The sequence below is a fragment of the Ranitomeya variabilis genome, chromosome 5 (genome assembly GCF_051348905.1).
Source record: "Ranitomeya variabilis isolate aRanVar5 chromosome 5, aRanVar5.hap1, whole genome shotgun sequence".
Classification (NCBI taxonomy): domain Eukaryota; kingdom Metazoa; phylum Chordata; class Amphibia; order Anura; family Dendrobatidae; genus Ranitomeya; species Ranitomeya variabilis.
The window spans coordinates 300,463,762-300,479,852 of record NC_135236.1 but is presented as its reverse complement, the minus strand read 5'-3'; the positions used below and the strand labels follow the sequence as shown (position 1 = coordinate 300,479,852).

The 16,091-nt window shown below is 42.6% G+C and overlaps 1 protein-coding gene across 3 annotated transcripts in view; it reads left to right on the top strand.

Annotated features, from left to right (window-relative positions):
- Nucleotides 1-16,091, top strand: part of LOC143775860 (protein kinase C theta type-like) — a 228,005-nt gene that overhangs the window by 163,213 nt on the left and 48,701 nt on the right. For all 3 annotated transcript variants that reach the window (XM_077264488.1, XM_077264489.1, XM_077264490.1), the window contains 5 exons: nt 2,625-2,754; nt 3,754-3,863; nt 7,489-7,594; nt 7,781-7,941; nt 9,400-9,573. In XM_077264488.1, coding sequence (XP_077120603.1) covers nt 2,625-2,754; nt 3,754-3,863; nt 7,489-7,594; nt 7,781-7,941; nt 9,400-9,573 — 681 coding nt within the window. The remainder of the gene's footprint in view (nt 1-2,624; nt 2,755-3,753; nt 3,864-7,488; nt 7,595-7,780; nt 7,942-9,399; nt 9,574-16,091) is intronic.

Here is a 16,091-nt window from a genome sequence, read left to right as displayed (position 1 = left end):
AAAAAAAATTCCAAACTTTGCTAAAAAATAAAAATGCGCAATTTTCCGATACCAGTAGCTTCTCCATTTTTCGTGATCTGTTGTCGGGTGAGGGCTTATTTTTTGCGTGCAGAGCTGATGTTTCTAATGATACCATTTTGGTGCAGATACGTTCTTTTGATCGCCCGTTATTGCATTGTAATGCAGTGTCACGGTGACCAAAAAAACGTAATTCTGGCATTTCAAATTTCTTTCTCACTACGCCGTTTAGCGATCAGGTTAATCATTTTTTTATTGATAGATTGGGTGATTCTGAACGCGGCGATACCAAATATGTGTTGATTTTTTGTTGTTTTATTTTGAATGGGGCGAAAGGAGGGTGATTTAAACTTTTATATTTTTTTATTTTTTCATATTTTTTAAAACTTTTTTTTTCTTTTGCCATGCTTCAATAGCCTCCATGGGAGGCTAGAAGCTAGCATAGGCTGATCGGCTCTGCTACATATGAGCCATGCTCAGATCGCTCCTATGTAGTAGATTTACTGCATTGCTATGAGCGCCGACCACAGAATGACGCTCACAGCAATCCAGCATCAACAACCATAGAGGTCTTCAATAAACCTCTGGTTGTCATGCTGACACATCGCTGACCCCGGATCACGTGACGGGGTCAACGATGCGCTCATTTCCGGCCCGATGGCCGGAAGCGCTAGTTAAATGCCACGGTCAGCGTTTGACAGCGGCATTTAGCTAGTTAATAGCAGCGGGTGGAATCGTGATCCACCAGCCGCTATTTCAGGCACATGTCAGCTGTACAAAACAGCTGACTTGTCCCGGCTTTGATGCGGGCTCACCGCTGGAGCCCGCATCAAAGCTGGGGTTCTTACCTCGGACGTACTATCCCATCCGAGGTCAGAAAGGGGTTAAATCACTTAAAATACAGCTCTGGCAAAAATAAGAGAGCACCATATCAAAACCCTGTCATGGGCAGCCCAATCTCCAGACCTGAACCCCATTGAAAACCTCTGGAATGTAATCAAGAGGATGATGGATGGTCACAAGCCATCAACCAACGAAGAACTGCTTACATTTTTGCACCAGAAGCAGTGTGAAAGACTGGTGGAATGCATGTAAGAGGGTGGTGCTGTTATGGACAGTAACACGCTGCCACTTTAAGAGACAGCACCCCCTTGTCTGGTGTGATGGAATGTCCTGCTTCCCCCTGCTATAGGCTGTGAAGATGAATTGCCCTGGAAATTAGGGGAGGAGTTGAGCCTGAACTGTGTGTGTGAGCTGAAGCTGCTAGAGAGAACTGTGTGCTGTTTTCTACAAGAAAGGTCCCACAGCCTGGGGACGGAGTGTACTTGTGAAATTTGCAAGACTTTTCCGGGTACAGCAAAGGTGGCTGTTCTGTGCTAGTTTGTGAAGCCACGAAGATACTGAGAAAGGGACTTACAGTTTCCAGGAGCATCCCTAGGACCCAGAAGCAAGGAGAAGACCACGTTTCACAGAGCTGACAGAGGGCCGTGAGCACCGCCATATTGGACTGCTGGGGGCCCCCCTGGGACTGGACCTGAGTCCCCAACATCACCGTGATTCTGTTCCTGTTTGGTGCACCTTTTAGGGCCTAGTGTAGGCTTCAATAGTCAGTACACGGGAGCCGTGTGGCCTGCTTAGTAAAGGCCAGCGAGGTTATATGTAGAGTAGCGTCGTTATTTGTTTATTGTTTAAATTTGCTTGTGAGACATATTTTGAGACTGTAATAGCTGGAGCACCATGCTATTTTACGGACAAGATAAAGTTTATAACTCTTATATAGTGTCTCTTGCCATTGCATACCCCTGTTTGCATCTTGCTCACCCACTTCATTCCTTGCCTCCCAATAAATCTACCCTTTGTTGTTTGCACCTCATCTTGTGTACAGTAGTCTTCCTGCACTGTGGTGGTCCCCAGGCCATCGCTTCATGCATGCCAAGATGCATGAAAGCTGTGATTAAAAATCATGGTTATTCCACAAAATATTGATTTCTGAACTCTTCCTGAGTTAAAACATTAGTATTGTTGTTTCTAAATGATTATGAACTTGTTTTCTTTGCATTATTTGAGGTCTGAAAGAACTGTTTTTTTTTATGTTGACCATTTCTCTTTTTCAGAAAACAAATACAAAATGTATTGCTTGGAAATTCGGAGACATGTTGTCAGAAGTTTATAGAATAAAAGAACAATTTACATTTTACTCAAAAATATACCTATAAAGAGAAAAATCAGACAAACTGAACATTTTGCAGTGGTCTCTTAAATTTTGCCAGAGCTGTATATTTAATTTTTTGGGTGTAAAGTAAAAATATTGAGAAGTTCACAGGGCATGAATACTTTTTCAAGGCACTGTATGTTAAAAATATTTTAATAATACCTGGAACGTGACCCATTGCACTGCTGTCACATCAATGAACATATCCCGCAAGCACCTCTCCGTGCATATAATACATATCACATTTTACCTGCATATCACAATGATAATAATGACTGTAATGAATGCTGCACTCCCAGAATATTATATCTGAGTCTCAGAACTTGTATCATGTCTTTTTGTAAAATGTCAGATTCCAATGCTCAGTAGATTCCAATGACCTATCTTTTCACAGCTCCACAAGGAGAGATTTAAGATAGACATGCCACACAGATTTAAATCATACAATTATAAAAGTCCAACCTTCTGTGAACACTGCGGGACTCTTCTGTGGGGCCTGGCAAAGCAAGGATTAAAGTGTGCAGGTAAGTCTAGGAGTCTTCTTATTGACAGCAGTATAGAAGAGCAATGATTCTATCTATAGCACCAACGCTATTTTACGCTGCCTGAGAAACACCACCTGTGGTTTCAGCTATTCGGAAGATTTTATTGGCAATTCAAGAAACAATTACTTACCCTATGAGATAGTATCTACTGCTTATTTCCATCATCAGACACTGTCTAGATTTACCACGAAGGCGTATTTAAAGCTTTAACTTACTAAATTGGAAGCAGTTTCTTTTTACTATGTGCTATACATGGAATTTAATTAAGTATATAATGTATATGCAACAGTCATAAAATAAAAAGAGCCACAATATGGTTTTGTAAACCCCCATTCACTTCTGTTGTACTGTACTGAATTATGCCCATAGACGCTATTTGGCTCCACCTGTAAATTTTAGTAGGACGCTCCTTTGTTCCCGCAAAGGGATAAGTTATTGTTAAAGACGTCTGATGGAAACTCATTCCCAATTCATTTTTAAGAACACATTATTAGGTTCTGTTATTTCCAACGTTGAAAAATATCATCCACACACAGTAAGGAGGTCAGCCCACCGGGACTCCCATCAATCCCAAGGATGGCATTCTAGAATGCCCCTCTAAAATGGAGCATGCGTACCACCATTTTATTAATTGTTTATGGAACTGCCAGAGAAACCGAGTGCTGCACTTTGGTCACTTTGCTCCATTCATTGTCCATGAGACTGCCAGACGCGAGCACACTCAGACACAACTCCATTCCGAAAGGGCTTTAATTGCATATTTTCTTGCTTATGAAGATCCAGTCAATAGGATCTCGGCTGATCAGAAAGTTATCAAATAGCCTAAAGTTTCATTGTTTGGAATGACCCTTTAATAAATATGCCAAAGACAGCTAGTAAGTTGATGAAAATTGCCATATGGCAACAGATTTTTTTTTCAGTACTAGTGATTTATTCAAGAAATTATAATCATTGTTTTTTATCCTTTTTGTTATAAAGAATGCGGTATGAATGTTCATCACAAGTGTGAAAGTAAAGTAGCAAACCTATGTGGGGTTAATCAGAAGCTGATGGCAGAAGCACTGGCAATGATTGAGAGCACACAACAGGTAATTAGTGATCACGCCTGGAAGCATTAACATTTACATTCTCATGTAGTGAAATGAAATGTGCACTGATACAGTGTCTATTTATACTTATTATTTATATACTCTATTTTTATTACTGACCTACATACTACATTCCCTTCTTTCTAAGTTCATAAAGCCAAATATGATCTGAACCAAATTTACTACTGCGCATTCTAGATCCTGACGTTTTCCACAAAAAAGCATTTTCTAGAAGAGTAAAGGAGAAACATCCAGAAGGAAAGTTTAGTATAGACAACTTAGAGTGGCACAATAAAAAACAGAACCTGGGAAATGGCTTCTAAGTATGAGCTGAACGTGAAAACCTTCAGATTCCCATTTATTGCTATTTCTCACTTTCTAAAACTGAAACTGATGTCATCACATTTATCACAAATTACATAGGAAGTGTACACACTGGTATCATGTCTTCCATTTATAATGCAGGCTAAATTAAACATTTCATTACTTTCACAGTTTTTGATATGTCTGATTAGATACCTGCCCTGCCTTATTTCTGGAAATAAGAAACAAAGAAAATCCTAACAGCAAATGGAAAGAAACTAGTCACCACTTGTATCCCATTGTGGATATCTATTCGATCTCATTGGTGGTGCTTTGAAGAAAGAGAATCTTTATAGTACATTGAACATTTCTTAGGCATTTAAAGGGAACCTGTCACCATGTTTCCCCGTATATACAACCCCTGGCAAAAATTATGGAATCACCGGCCTTGGAGGATGTTCATTCAGTTGTTTAATTTTGTAGAAAAAAAGCAGATCACAGACATGGAACAAAACTAAAGTAATTTCAAATGGCAACTTTCTGGCTTTAAGAAACACTAAAAGAAATCAAGAACAAAAAATGCGGTAGTCAGTAATGGTTACTTTTTTTAACCAAGCATAGGGGAAAAATTATGGAATCACTCAATTCTGAGGAAAAAATTATGGAATCACCCTGTAAATTTTCATACCCAAGAATAACACCTGTATCAAATTAGATCTGCTCGTTAGTGTGCATCTAAAAAGGAGTGATCACACCTTGGAGAGCTGTTGCACCAAGTGGACTGACATGAATCATGGCTCTAACACGAGAGATGTCACTTGAAACAAAGGAGAGGATTATCAAACTCTTAAAAGAGGGTAAATCATCACCCAGTGTTGCAAAAGATGTTGGTTGTTCACAGTCAGCTGTATCTAAAATCTGGACCAAATACAAACAACAAGGAAAGGTTGTTAAAGGCAAACATACTGGTAGACCAAGGAAGACATCAAAGTGTCAAGACCGGAAACTTAAAACAATATGTCTCCAAAACAGGAAATGCACAACAAAACAAATGAGGAACAAATGGGTGGAAACTGGAGTCAATGTCTGTGACCGAACTGTAAGAAACCGCCTAAAGGAAATGGGATTTACATACAGAAAAGCTAAATGAAAGCCATCATTACCACCTAAACAGAAAAAAACAATGGGCTAAGGAAAAGCAATTGTGGACGGTGGATGACTGGATGAAAGTCATATTCAGTGATGAATCACAAATCTGCATTCGCAAAGGTGATGATGCTGGAACTTTAGTTTGGTGCCGTTCCAATGAGATTTATAAAGATGACTGCCTGAAGAGAACATGCAAACTTCCACAGTCATTGATTATATGGGGCTGCATGTCAGGTAAAGGCACTGGGGAGATGGCTGTCAGTACATCTTCAATAAATGCACAAGTTTATGTTGATATTTTGGACACTTTTCTTATCCCATCAAGTGAAAGGATGTTTGGGGATGATTAAATAATTTTTCAAGATGATAATGCATACTACCATGGAGCAAAAACTGTGAAAACATTGCTTGAAATAAGACACAAGGTCAATGTCATGGCCTGCAAATAGTCCGGATCTCAATCCAACTGAAAATCTTTGGTGGAAGTTGAAGAAAATGGTCCATGACAAGGCTCCAACCTGCAAAGCTGATCTGGCAACAGCAATCAGAGAAAGTTGGAGCCAGATTGATGAAGAGAACTGTTTGACACTCATTAAGTCCATGCCTCAGAGACTGCAAGCTGTTATAAAAGCCAGAGGTGGTGCAACAAAATACTAGTGATGTTTTGGAGTGTTTTTTTGTTTGTTTGTTTTTCATGATTCCATAATTTTTCCCTATGCTTGGTTAAAAAAGTAACCATTACTGACTACCACATTTTTCGTTCTTGATTTCTTTTAGTGTTTCTTAAAGCCAGAAAGTTGTCAATTGAAATGACTTTAGTTTTGTGCCATGTCTGTGATCCGCTTTTTTTCTACAAAATTTAACAACTGAATGAACATCTTCCAAGGCTGGTGATTCCATAATTTTTGCCAGGTGTTGTAATAGGGCCAGGACCTGTAAGCCCTATGTGACAGCATTCTACAATGCTGTATGTATGACCCCAATGTTCTCTACATAACACAAAAATGAGCTTTTATTATACTCACCTATAGCGCGGTCCGGTCTGATGTGTGTCGCTGATCTTGATTCAGTGCCTCTTCTCTTGTAATCGCCATCCTCCATCTTGCTTCAGGCAGATGATGCGTCCTATGTCATCCACACAGTATCCTTCATCGCACTCCTGCGCAGGCGCACTTCTCTGCCTACTAAGGGCAGAGCTAAGTACTGTTCTGCACATGTGCGAGGAAAGACCAAATGGCGCATGCGCACTACAGCACTTTGCTTTGCCCTCGGCAGGCAGAGAAGTGCGCCTATGCAGGAGTGCGATGGAGGACACTGTGTGGATGACAAAGGGCACATCATCTACATGGAGATGTAGGATGGCGATTACAAGAAGAGAAGAGATGCTGGATCAAGACCAGCGACACCCATTGGACCGGATCGCCATATAGGTGAGTATAGTAAAAGCTAATTTTTGTGTTATCCAGAGAACATATGGGACATATATACAGCATTCTGACATATAGCTGCTGGTCATACTTTATATGGGAAAATCCTGATAAGGTTCCCTTTAATTATTTTTTAACAACACGATTCATGATTATATGCAGGTAGGAGTTTACATCAGAAACATTCCCAATTCAAGCTTTGTAACACGACTTCCTCTTATTTGGAGCCATATTTAATACCGGTGTCTTCTTATGTAGTAGTGGGCCAGATAACATAGGTTGTCCAATTTTAGTTTGTGAGACAATCAATTTAACATTCTTGGGATCTTCTTTACAAATCTGTGTTGCCTTTATAATCATATGAAAGGAATTTGCCATTTGTCACCAGCGTTTTGCTACCCCATCTGAGAGCAGCTTGTAGGAGCAGAGACCCTGATTGTCAGCTTTTTGTGTAGACTGTGCATAGGCAGAAAGCTGCAAATCAGAGGTGGGAGCGAAGTTATACATTGGTCATGAATATGGAAGATTAATTGGAAGCAGATTTACTCTACTGATAATCTCCTGCTTATAAAACATTGATTTTATTAAAACTACAGCAAGCAGCCTGGTAAGTGACACATCGCAACAATCAGAGTCTCTGTCTTTTTTTAATCTCAAATTAGGTGGCAAAGACCTGGTGAGAGTTTCTCTTTAAAGAGCGGTTACCTAATTATGAATATTTTGTTATAATTTTGTTCCAAATTTAGGGTAGGCGACAGAGAGAATCTGAACATATCTACAGAGAGAGGCCTATAGAAGTTGGTGACAGGAGTGCGCTTCAGGATCAAGCTGTGGTGTTGTCTGTGAAGAAAGGTACAAGGCATGGTGATGCACAAGCCACATACAGTGCGATTAGCAATTTGACTCCTTCCATTATGCTTGTATTGGAATGAAATGTGCACTGATACAATGTCTATTTTATACTTATTATTGATATGCTCTATTTTCATTATTGACCTACATTCTACATTTTCTTCTCTTTAAATCTGTATATACCAGAGTCTCAAGGCATTTCTTGGGAGTCACCAGTAGAAAAGCCTAAATATGCAGAAAACACAGTTGGGCCGGCACTGAGGATAGAGGAGCCATGCAGTCACATTAAAGTGACATTTGATGACTTTGTATTGCACAAAATGCTCGGAAAGGGAAGCTTTGGAAAGGTAACACTTCATAGATCATTAACCCTTTATAAGCTCATGGGGCGGCGGGGTTGTGACTTTTCAAATGATGGCATATCCTTAGGAAAGGTAATCAATTTGATTAGTGGGTGTCTGAGTCCCATCAGCAAAAGGTAGGGGGCGCAGCTCTTAAAGTATCAAGTTTGATACTATTATTTGGTTAGCAGGTGTATTCTTCAGTCTCTGAAGTTTTTAGGCATTTTAAATACAATCTTGTTCTGGAACATCAATATTGATATGGCAAATTACATTAAAGAAGCATTCTCATGAACATTTTATACTCTTACTATATTGCAGTCATCATATTATACAGCACTGTGTCCTTACAATTGCTCATTTTGCCTTTCTACCCTGTTAATTCTTCTGTTATACGTCTATAATATCAAATGATTAAAAACAGACTAGCTGAATCCTTGTAAGCTCTATGTAGAAACAGGAACTCACTTTTTCCTGCCTGAGTCATCATTAAAACTTTAGTTCTACATCACTGCAAAGTCATTGACAAGGGGGAGGAGCGAAGCATTGGGTCAGGAGTTGAAGAGGGGGTGGAGCAGGGCAGCCAGGGATATGGCAGTGATGTAGAATTGTAGTTACAGTGGTGACTCATGCAGGGAGAAGAGACCTCCTGTTTCTGCGTAGAGCTTAGGAAGATTCAGCTAGTCAGTTTTTAATGATATTATAGACCCAATGGAAAAGAGAAGAATTAACTGGGTAGATGGGCAAAATGAGCAATTGTAAGTACATAGTGCCATATAATATGATTGCAATATATTAAGAGGAGAAAAACTTTCATGGAAGTGCTTCTTTAATATTGCAGTAAGAATTATATTGGCTACTAAGAGAATAAAGTAAAGTGACTGATGCAATACAAGCAATATGCACTTTTAAAAGCTTCAATGGATTTCTTAAAGTAACACAATATCGGTATTCTGTATTACTTCAGGCAAAAATAAACCGAGATAAATTTCAATAAAAAATTTTTTTTTGTTTTTGACTTTTCCATTGCATTAAAAAGCTCTGGGTATATTTGTTCTTTCATGATACACATCTGAGGGAAAAAATGCATATTTGTTCAACAGAAGTATCAGCCAGTCCAAGGGATCATAGGCCGTATTCATACAGGGAAAGGAAGAGTAAGATACCTTGAAGTGTGGATAAAGTATTGATCACAGGCAACCTTCTTGGCATAGCAGATACAGCACATGGAAAACAGTATTAAGAAATAAGAAGAACACAAAGAAGAAGAAATTCAAGCCAATACGAATCTTAATCATTACCAAAAAGAAGAATTCACAAGGATTTCAATCGCCTCCTTTCCATAAACTAGCACAGCACGCACAAGTCACATTATTGTAGGTTTAGTCTATATGTAATTTGCTTGGTTTGAAATGGGTTAGTGAAATGAATCCCCTTATTTCTGTATATCTTCAATTTCTTTAGGTTTTCCTCACAGAACTGAAGCAGACCAACCAGTTCTTTGCAATGAAAGTATTGAAGAAAGATGTGGTTCTCATGGATGATGATGTTGAATGCACAATGGTAGAGAAAAGAGTCCTTTCTCTTGCATGGGAACACCCTTTCCTGACACACCTATACTGTACATTTCAGACAAAGGTACCAGCACTTTAATAATCCAGTATGACAAGGTTCTTCTTTGTCAATGTCACCTGTGCACATCATCCTCGTAAAAGACACATTGAAGTTAACGTAATGTTTTGGTTGAGCGGTGCACAAATAGAATTTACTATCTGAGGTGTCCATGGTCAGTTACCATCTTTATGGAACACCTTCTATTACTTTCCTAAGGTCTTCACCAGTATTCTTATTCTGAAGGCTTATTGAAGATAGTAATGTACTAAAGTGTAGGGTAAGATTCTTTTAAAAATGTAATTACATATGGTCATGTAGCTGCACTGCCAGATTTATATTTTTAGGAGCCTTTTGGGACAGAATTTCTACCCACCAAGTAGTTCACAATGTATCTTACATGTGCTTTTACCATTTTTGCCTGTTCTGGAAAAAAACTAGGCAGAAATTCCTAAATTTGCCATATCTAAACTAAAATCCTCACTTTCATGAATACACAGCTGGATTAGCTTGTTACAAGTGTAGCGCCCCCACTGTCGCAGGGCCGAGGGGTACCCGGTACCGGGCCTCTGAGTCTCTGCTCTGGGGTTGTCACGGTGGCTAGACCCGGTCCGTGACCCTGCTGAGGGGCATACAGTAATAGATGTAGATGATGGTAGTGGTGGTGGTGGTGCGGTGCAGTAAATAACGAGGACACCAGGTTGCAGTCTCTTTACCTCTTTACTGAAGATCTCTGGGTCCTCAGTCCGGAATACGGTTCACCAGGCTGTGCAAGTCCGGCCGGTCCAATGGCACCTCCAGAGTTCTCTTTGCAGGTGGAAATCTGTGCCTTCCTGCTAGCGCTATGTGTTGTGGTCCTCCCCTGCTGTGCTTACGGGATAGTCCCCACAACTGTTGCGTCTGTTTCTTGTGTTCCCTCACAACTCGATTAGATGATGTTCTGCTAATCCTCCGTCCCTCCCGGTGTTATGGTTGGGATGCACCCGTATGACGGGTAGGCTCAGAGCTCTTCCGGGTCCCTAGAGTCGCCCCTCTCCACAGGTTGCCCCCTATGTCTTCTTAGGTGATTTAGGTGAGACAGCCAGCCTATGACTGACTGTCCTGCCATTGGTTTGAAGTATTGCTTGAAGCTATTTGTATAGAAATACTTCCTCGGCGTTCCGGCCGCCGGCTTTGCGCCTCAGTAGGATGTCGCCTCGATCTTACAGCACGACTCCTACTGGTATTCTCCTTCTTGCTTTGATCTCGTTTCTCACTCAGCACAATATATCTCGCTTCTGATCCTTTCTTAGGGCACCGCCGCTATGCTGAGCAGGCACGGTCCCGTAGCTTTCTCTCTGTTTGCCAGGCCTCTGTCAGGATCCCATCCCTGACAGGGACCCTACCGAATCTTCCCCTACAACACCCTCTGCCATAGGGTGTTGCCTGGTTCCAACCCAGTCAGCATTCTTCCTCACTTCCTGCCTGACCCCCAGTTTTACCAGTATGTGAGGAGTGGCCTAATGAATAGTACCCTTAGCTCCCCCTTAGTGGCGGAGCCACAGTACTGCAACGACCAGGACTCTGGGGTGCTGCACTCCCCCCCGGTTAAATCCAGTACTCCGGGACTGGGAAGAAAACAACAATACATGTCAGCAAAAAGACATACAATTTTTGTGAGTGCAATAACAATAAGCATATTTGAACAGAGCTTCCCTTTATGGGAGGTGAGGACACTTGAACGTTACAAACATGGTTAAATACTTTTAAATAACTTTACTATAAATAACTTTTCTTACCCAACCAGATATTTTACTAAGTGCAAAATTCTTGAACAATAATTTAACATTGCCTTTAAGGATGTACACTCTGAATCCACTAAAGACCTTCTTATAACACATTATAAGGCTTAAGCAACTGTGCTACATTCTCCTACTTTATTTCTGCAGGACCGCCTGTCCTAACCGCTCCAGACCTACTGCCTCTCCTTTCTATTACAGGACAGCTCCTTTCCGCCCGAGCCTACTGTCCTTCCACTACTATACACAGTATAGAACATATCATTTTTCGTTCAGTTTAGGATCACCGAGCCATCTCTATATGGCTCCTAGGAGGACTCACTACTAACCCCTACGGGTTCACTTCCTGTCCTCATTCTTCTGTCAACATCATTAAACATTTCTTACAATTAACTCGTTGGTTACATATAACTTCTTCACATTAGCATCATTACTTTCTCTTTTAAGACATTATCACCATCTAACTGTCTTAAGGCAATACTTTTCTTAATTGCAACATGCGAACATCCCCTTTAAGAGGGGACCAAGTCTCTATGAGGTAGTGCAACTTTTCAAGCTGCAAGTCCGTACGCAGCAAGGACTCCAGTGCAGGTTCCAAGAACCATATCTTCGCAAAGAGTCCGTCTTTTATATAAAACCAGTAGGGAGCACCTTTAAGAAGGTGCAAACTATATACAAGGAGTTTGTATCATGCATTGTTCATGATTCAGCAGTTCTTTGATAACTTGACAAAAGTAGAAAACAAACAAAAAGCAATAGGGATCCCGGGTCAACAAAGGGATCCCTTTAAGAGTAACCCTAATCGGGTTTAAAGCAGCAAAAAGCAGGGAAACAAGCAGTTAACTATTTACATATCCATGGCATCGAGGTTTACTCTCGCTCTGGCGGCTGTAGCTCCGCATAGACCTCGCTCGGGAAGGTGATCGGTGAGATCGGGGCCTTTAAGAAGTGCTCCATACCCGGGGCCCGATCCCAGGGTGTAAGGCACTGGAGTCTATAGGTCCCAGGGAGAGGGGGTGCCGCGACGGGGCCTATCAGCAGGTCCTCTGCTGGCGGGGCAGGGTTGTTCTTCATACCTGCTTCAGATGCGGTCCCTCCGGTGCCGATCTGCTCTGTCTCCGCTGGGATCTGGAGCGCTGGTTGCAGGGCCTTGCGCTGCGGCGTTGTCATCTCCATTTGCAGCATCTCGCTTTCTGGCAGGGCCTTGCTTTCTGGCTTTGGAGCGCTGGAACTTCTTTCCTGCTCCGGACCAGACGAGGCTGCCGACAGACGTCTGGTGAGGCTCCCGATGAAGGTCTTCTTCCACCCGGCCTCAGTGCTCAGCTGCGTCTGCCGGAGTTGGTCGCCGATCTCATCCACTCCGGCCTGCAGGAAGTCAATATCAGCGGTGGAGGCCTGGTTGCGGTGCCCCTCCGGGTAGCTGGGGGAGCCCTCTGCTCCTACCCCACTCTCCGACTCCGGGTGGCTCGCCATGGCATCCTCCATATCGCTGACTCCTTCTTCCTGGTCCTTTTCCCGCTCTCTCCTTCGTGGGCGGTTTCGCTTTCGTTGTCTCCGCCCCCCATTGAGGATCAGTAGGCGGATCTCGGCTGCTGACGGACACGTCCTCAAGGGGCAGAAATATTTAGACTGGGCGGCCATTGTCTTTCGCACTCTTCAGCTTGTCTACGCCCACTCCACGCCCTTGTTCTTCTCCTGCGCTCTCCTTAGCGCTGTAATGGCGGCGGTTTTGGCGGGAACTTCTGGCGGCAAGCGGCAACACACAGTCTTTGCAATAAGTCACAGTCCAAGCACAATAAATCACAATTCCAAGGCACACATGACCTGATTCTTCAGGCTTAAGTAGATCCTGTTCGTGACGCCAAGTGTAGCGCCCCCACTGTCGCAGGGCCGAGGGGTACCCGGTACCGGGCCTCTGAGTCTCTGCTCTGGGGTTGTCACGGTGGCTAGACCCGGTCCGTGACCCTGCTGAGGGGCGTACAGTAATAGATGTAGATGATGGTAGTGGTGGTGGTGGTGCGGTGCAGTAAATAACGAGGACACCAGGTTGCAGTCTCTTTACCTCTTTACTGAAGATCTCTGGGTCCTCAGTCCGGAATACGGTTCACCAGGCTGCGCAAGTCCGGCCGGTCCAATGGCACCTCCAGAGTTCTCTTTGCAGGTGGAAATCTGTGCCTTCCTGCTAGCGCTATGTGTTGTGGTCCTCCCCTGCTGTGCTTACGGGATAGTCCCCACAACTGTTGTGTCTGTTTCTCGTGTTCCCTCACAACTCGATTAGATGATGTTCTGCTAATCCTCCGTCCCTCCCGGTGTTATGGTTGGGACGCACCCGTATGACGGGTAGGCTCGGAGCTCTTCCGGGACCCTAGAGTCGCCCCTCTCCACAGGTTGCCCCCTATGTCTTCTTAGGTGATTTAGGTGAGACAGCCCGCCTATGACTGACTGTCCTGCCGTTGGTTTGAAGTATTGCCTGAAGCTATTTGTATAGAAATACTTCCTCGGCGTTCCGGCCGCCGGCTTTGCGCCTCAGTAGGATGTTGCCTCGATCTTACAGCACGACGCCTACTGGTATTCTCCTTCTTGCTTTGATCTCGTTTCTCACTCAGCACAATATATCTCGCTTCTGATCCTTTCTTAGGGCACCGCCGCTATGCTGAGCAGGCACGGTCCCGTAGCTTTCTCTCTGTTTGCCAGGCCTCTGTCAGGATCCCACCCCTGACAGGGACCCTACCGAATCTTCCCCTACAACACCCTCTGCCACAGGGTATTGCCTGGTTCCAACCCAGTCAGCATTCTTCCTCACTTCCTGCCTGACCCCCAGTTTTACCAGTATGTGAGGAGTGGCCTAATGAATAGTACCCTTAGCTCCCCCTTAGTGGCGGAGCCACAGTACTGCAACGACCAGGACTCTGGGGCGCTGCACTAGTATTGTCAGATTTCATGTTCCTCAATATTTCTGTGCTCCACTGTATCCTCCATGGACTATAGAAACATACATGCATCACTAGAATAAGTCATTGTTATAATCAAACACTATAAATATTTAGTTGTAGTTATAGAGCAGTGCTTGCTTGGTAAAAACTACTTTAAATGGAATCTGTCCATAGGATACACCCTTCTAAGCCATCTATATGGGCATGCAGGTTATAAGGAGCTGAATAAAATGATACCTTGATATTTGCAATCTGATGTTTTATTCAAGAAAAATACACGTTATTCTTATATGTAAATGAACTGTTAAGATCTACACTGGCTTGCAAAAGTATTCACCCCCTTGGCATTTTTTGTGCTTTGCTACCTCACAGTCCGGAATTTCACTGGGTTTTTTTCTTTAAAGGTTTCTATCAGATCATGTAAAGATCATGCTTATAATTGTGAACATTTGGTTTTCTTTTTGCTGTGAAGAAAACAACAAATAGGGCAAAATAACTGAAAACTTCAGAGTGCATAACTATTCACCCCACTCTACTTAGTAGAGCCTCTTTTTGCCACAATTATAGCTGTAAGTTGCTTTGGATAAGTCTCTTTGAGCTTTCCACATCTTGACACTGGGATTTTTGCCCATTCCTCAAGGCAAAACTGTTCCAGCTCCCTCAAGTTAAATGGTTTCCTTTGGTGAAAAGCATTCTTCAAGTCTGACCACAGATTCTCATTTGCATTAAGGTCTGGGCTTTGACTAGGCCACTCCAAAACATTTACATATTTAAACTACTCAAGTGTTGCTTTAGTAGTATGCTTTGGGTCATTGTCTTGCTGAAGGTGAGCCTCTACCCTAGGCTCAAATCACTGACATACTGAAATAGGTTTTGCTCAAGAATATCCCTGAATTTTGCACCATTCATCTTCCCCTCGACTTGGACCATTTCTTCTGTCCTGCTGCCGAAAACACACAGCATGATACTGCCACCATGTTTTACTGTGGGGATGGTGTTCTCGGGGTAAGGAGCTGTGTTGGTTTGCCGCCTGACATGGCAATTACCTTGGTGGCCAAAAAGTTCAGTTTTGGGCTCATCTGACCACAGCACCATTCTCTATACATTTGAGGATTCTCCCACATGTCTTTTCGCAAACTCAAAACGAGCCTTACAAATCTGTGTGTAAGTAAAGATTTTCTGAAAACTCTTCTATAAAGGCCACCTCTATGGAGTTTATGGCTTATTGTGGTCATATGGATATATACTCCAGTCTTTGCTTGGGAACTCTGCAGCTTCTTCAGCGTTACCTTTGGTCTCTGTGCTGCCTCTCTGATTAATGCCCTCTTTGCCCAGGTTGAGAGTTTTTTTGGGTGGCCCTCACTTGTCAGGTTTGTTGTGGTACCATGTTCTTTCCAATTAATGATAATGGATTTGATGGTGCTTCAGGGGATCATCAGAGATTGGTATATTTTTTTATAATCCAACCTAACTTGTACTTTTCAACAACTTTGTCCCTGATTTGTTGGGAGATCTCCTATGTCTTCATTAGGGTTGAGCGACCTTAGCTTTTTTAGGATCGAGGTGGGTTTTGTGAAACCCGACCTTCTCGGATGTCGGATCGTATGGAATCGGCCGATTCTACTGTAAAGTCAGGTTCCGGACCCGGAACACGAAACCCAATGTATGTCAATGAAATTATTTTTTTTATTCTTTCTCTCTCTCTCTCTCTCTCTCTCTCTCTCTCTCTCTCTCTCTCTCTCTCTCTCTCTCTCTCTCTCTCTCTCTCTCTCTCTCTCTCTCTCTCTCTCTCTCTCTCTCTCTCCCTCCTCCGTGCAAGGCATATGTTATTTTT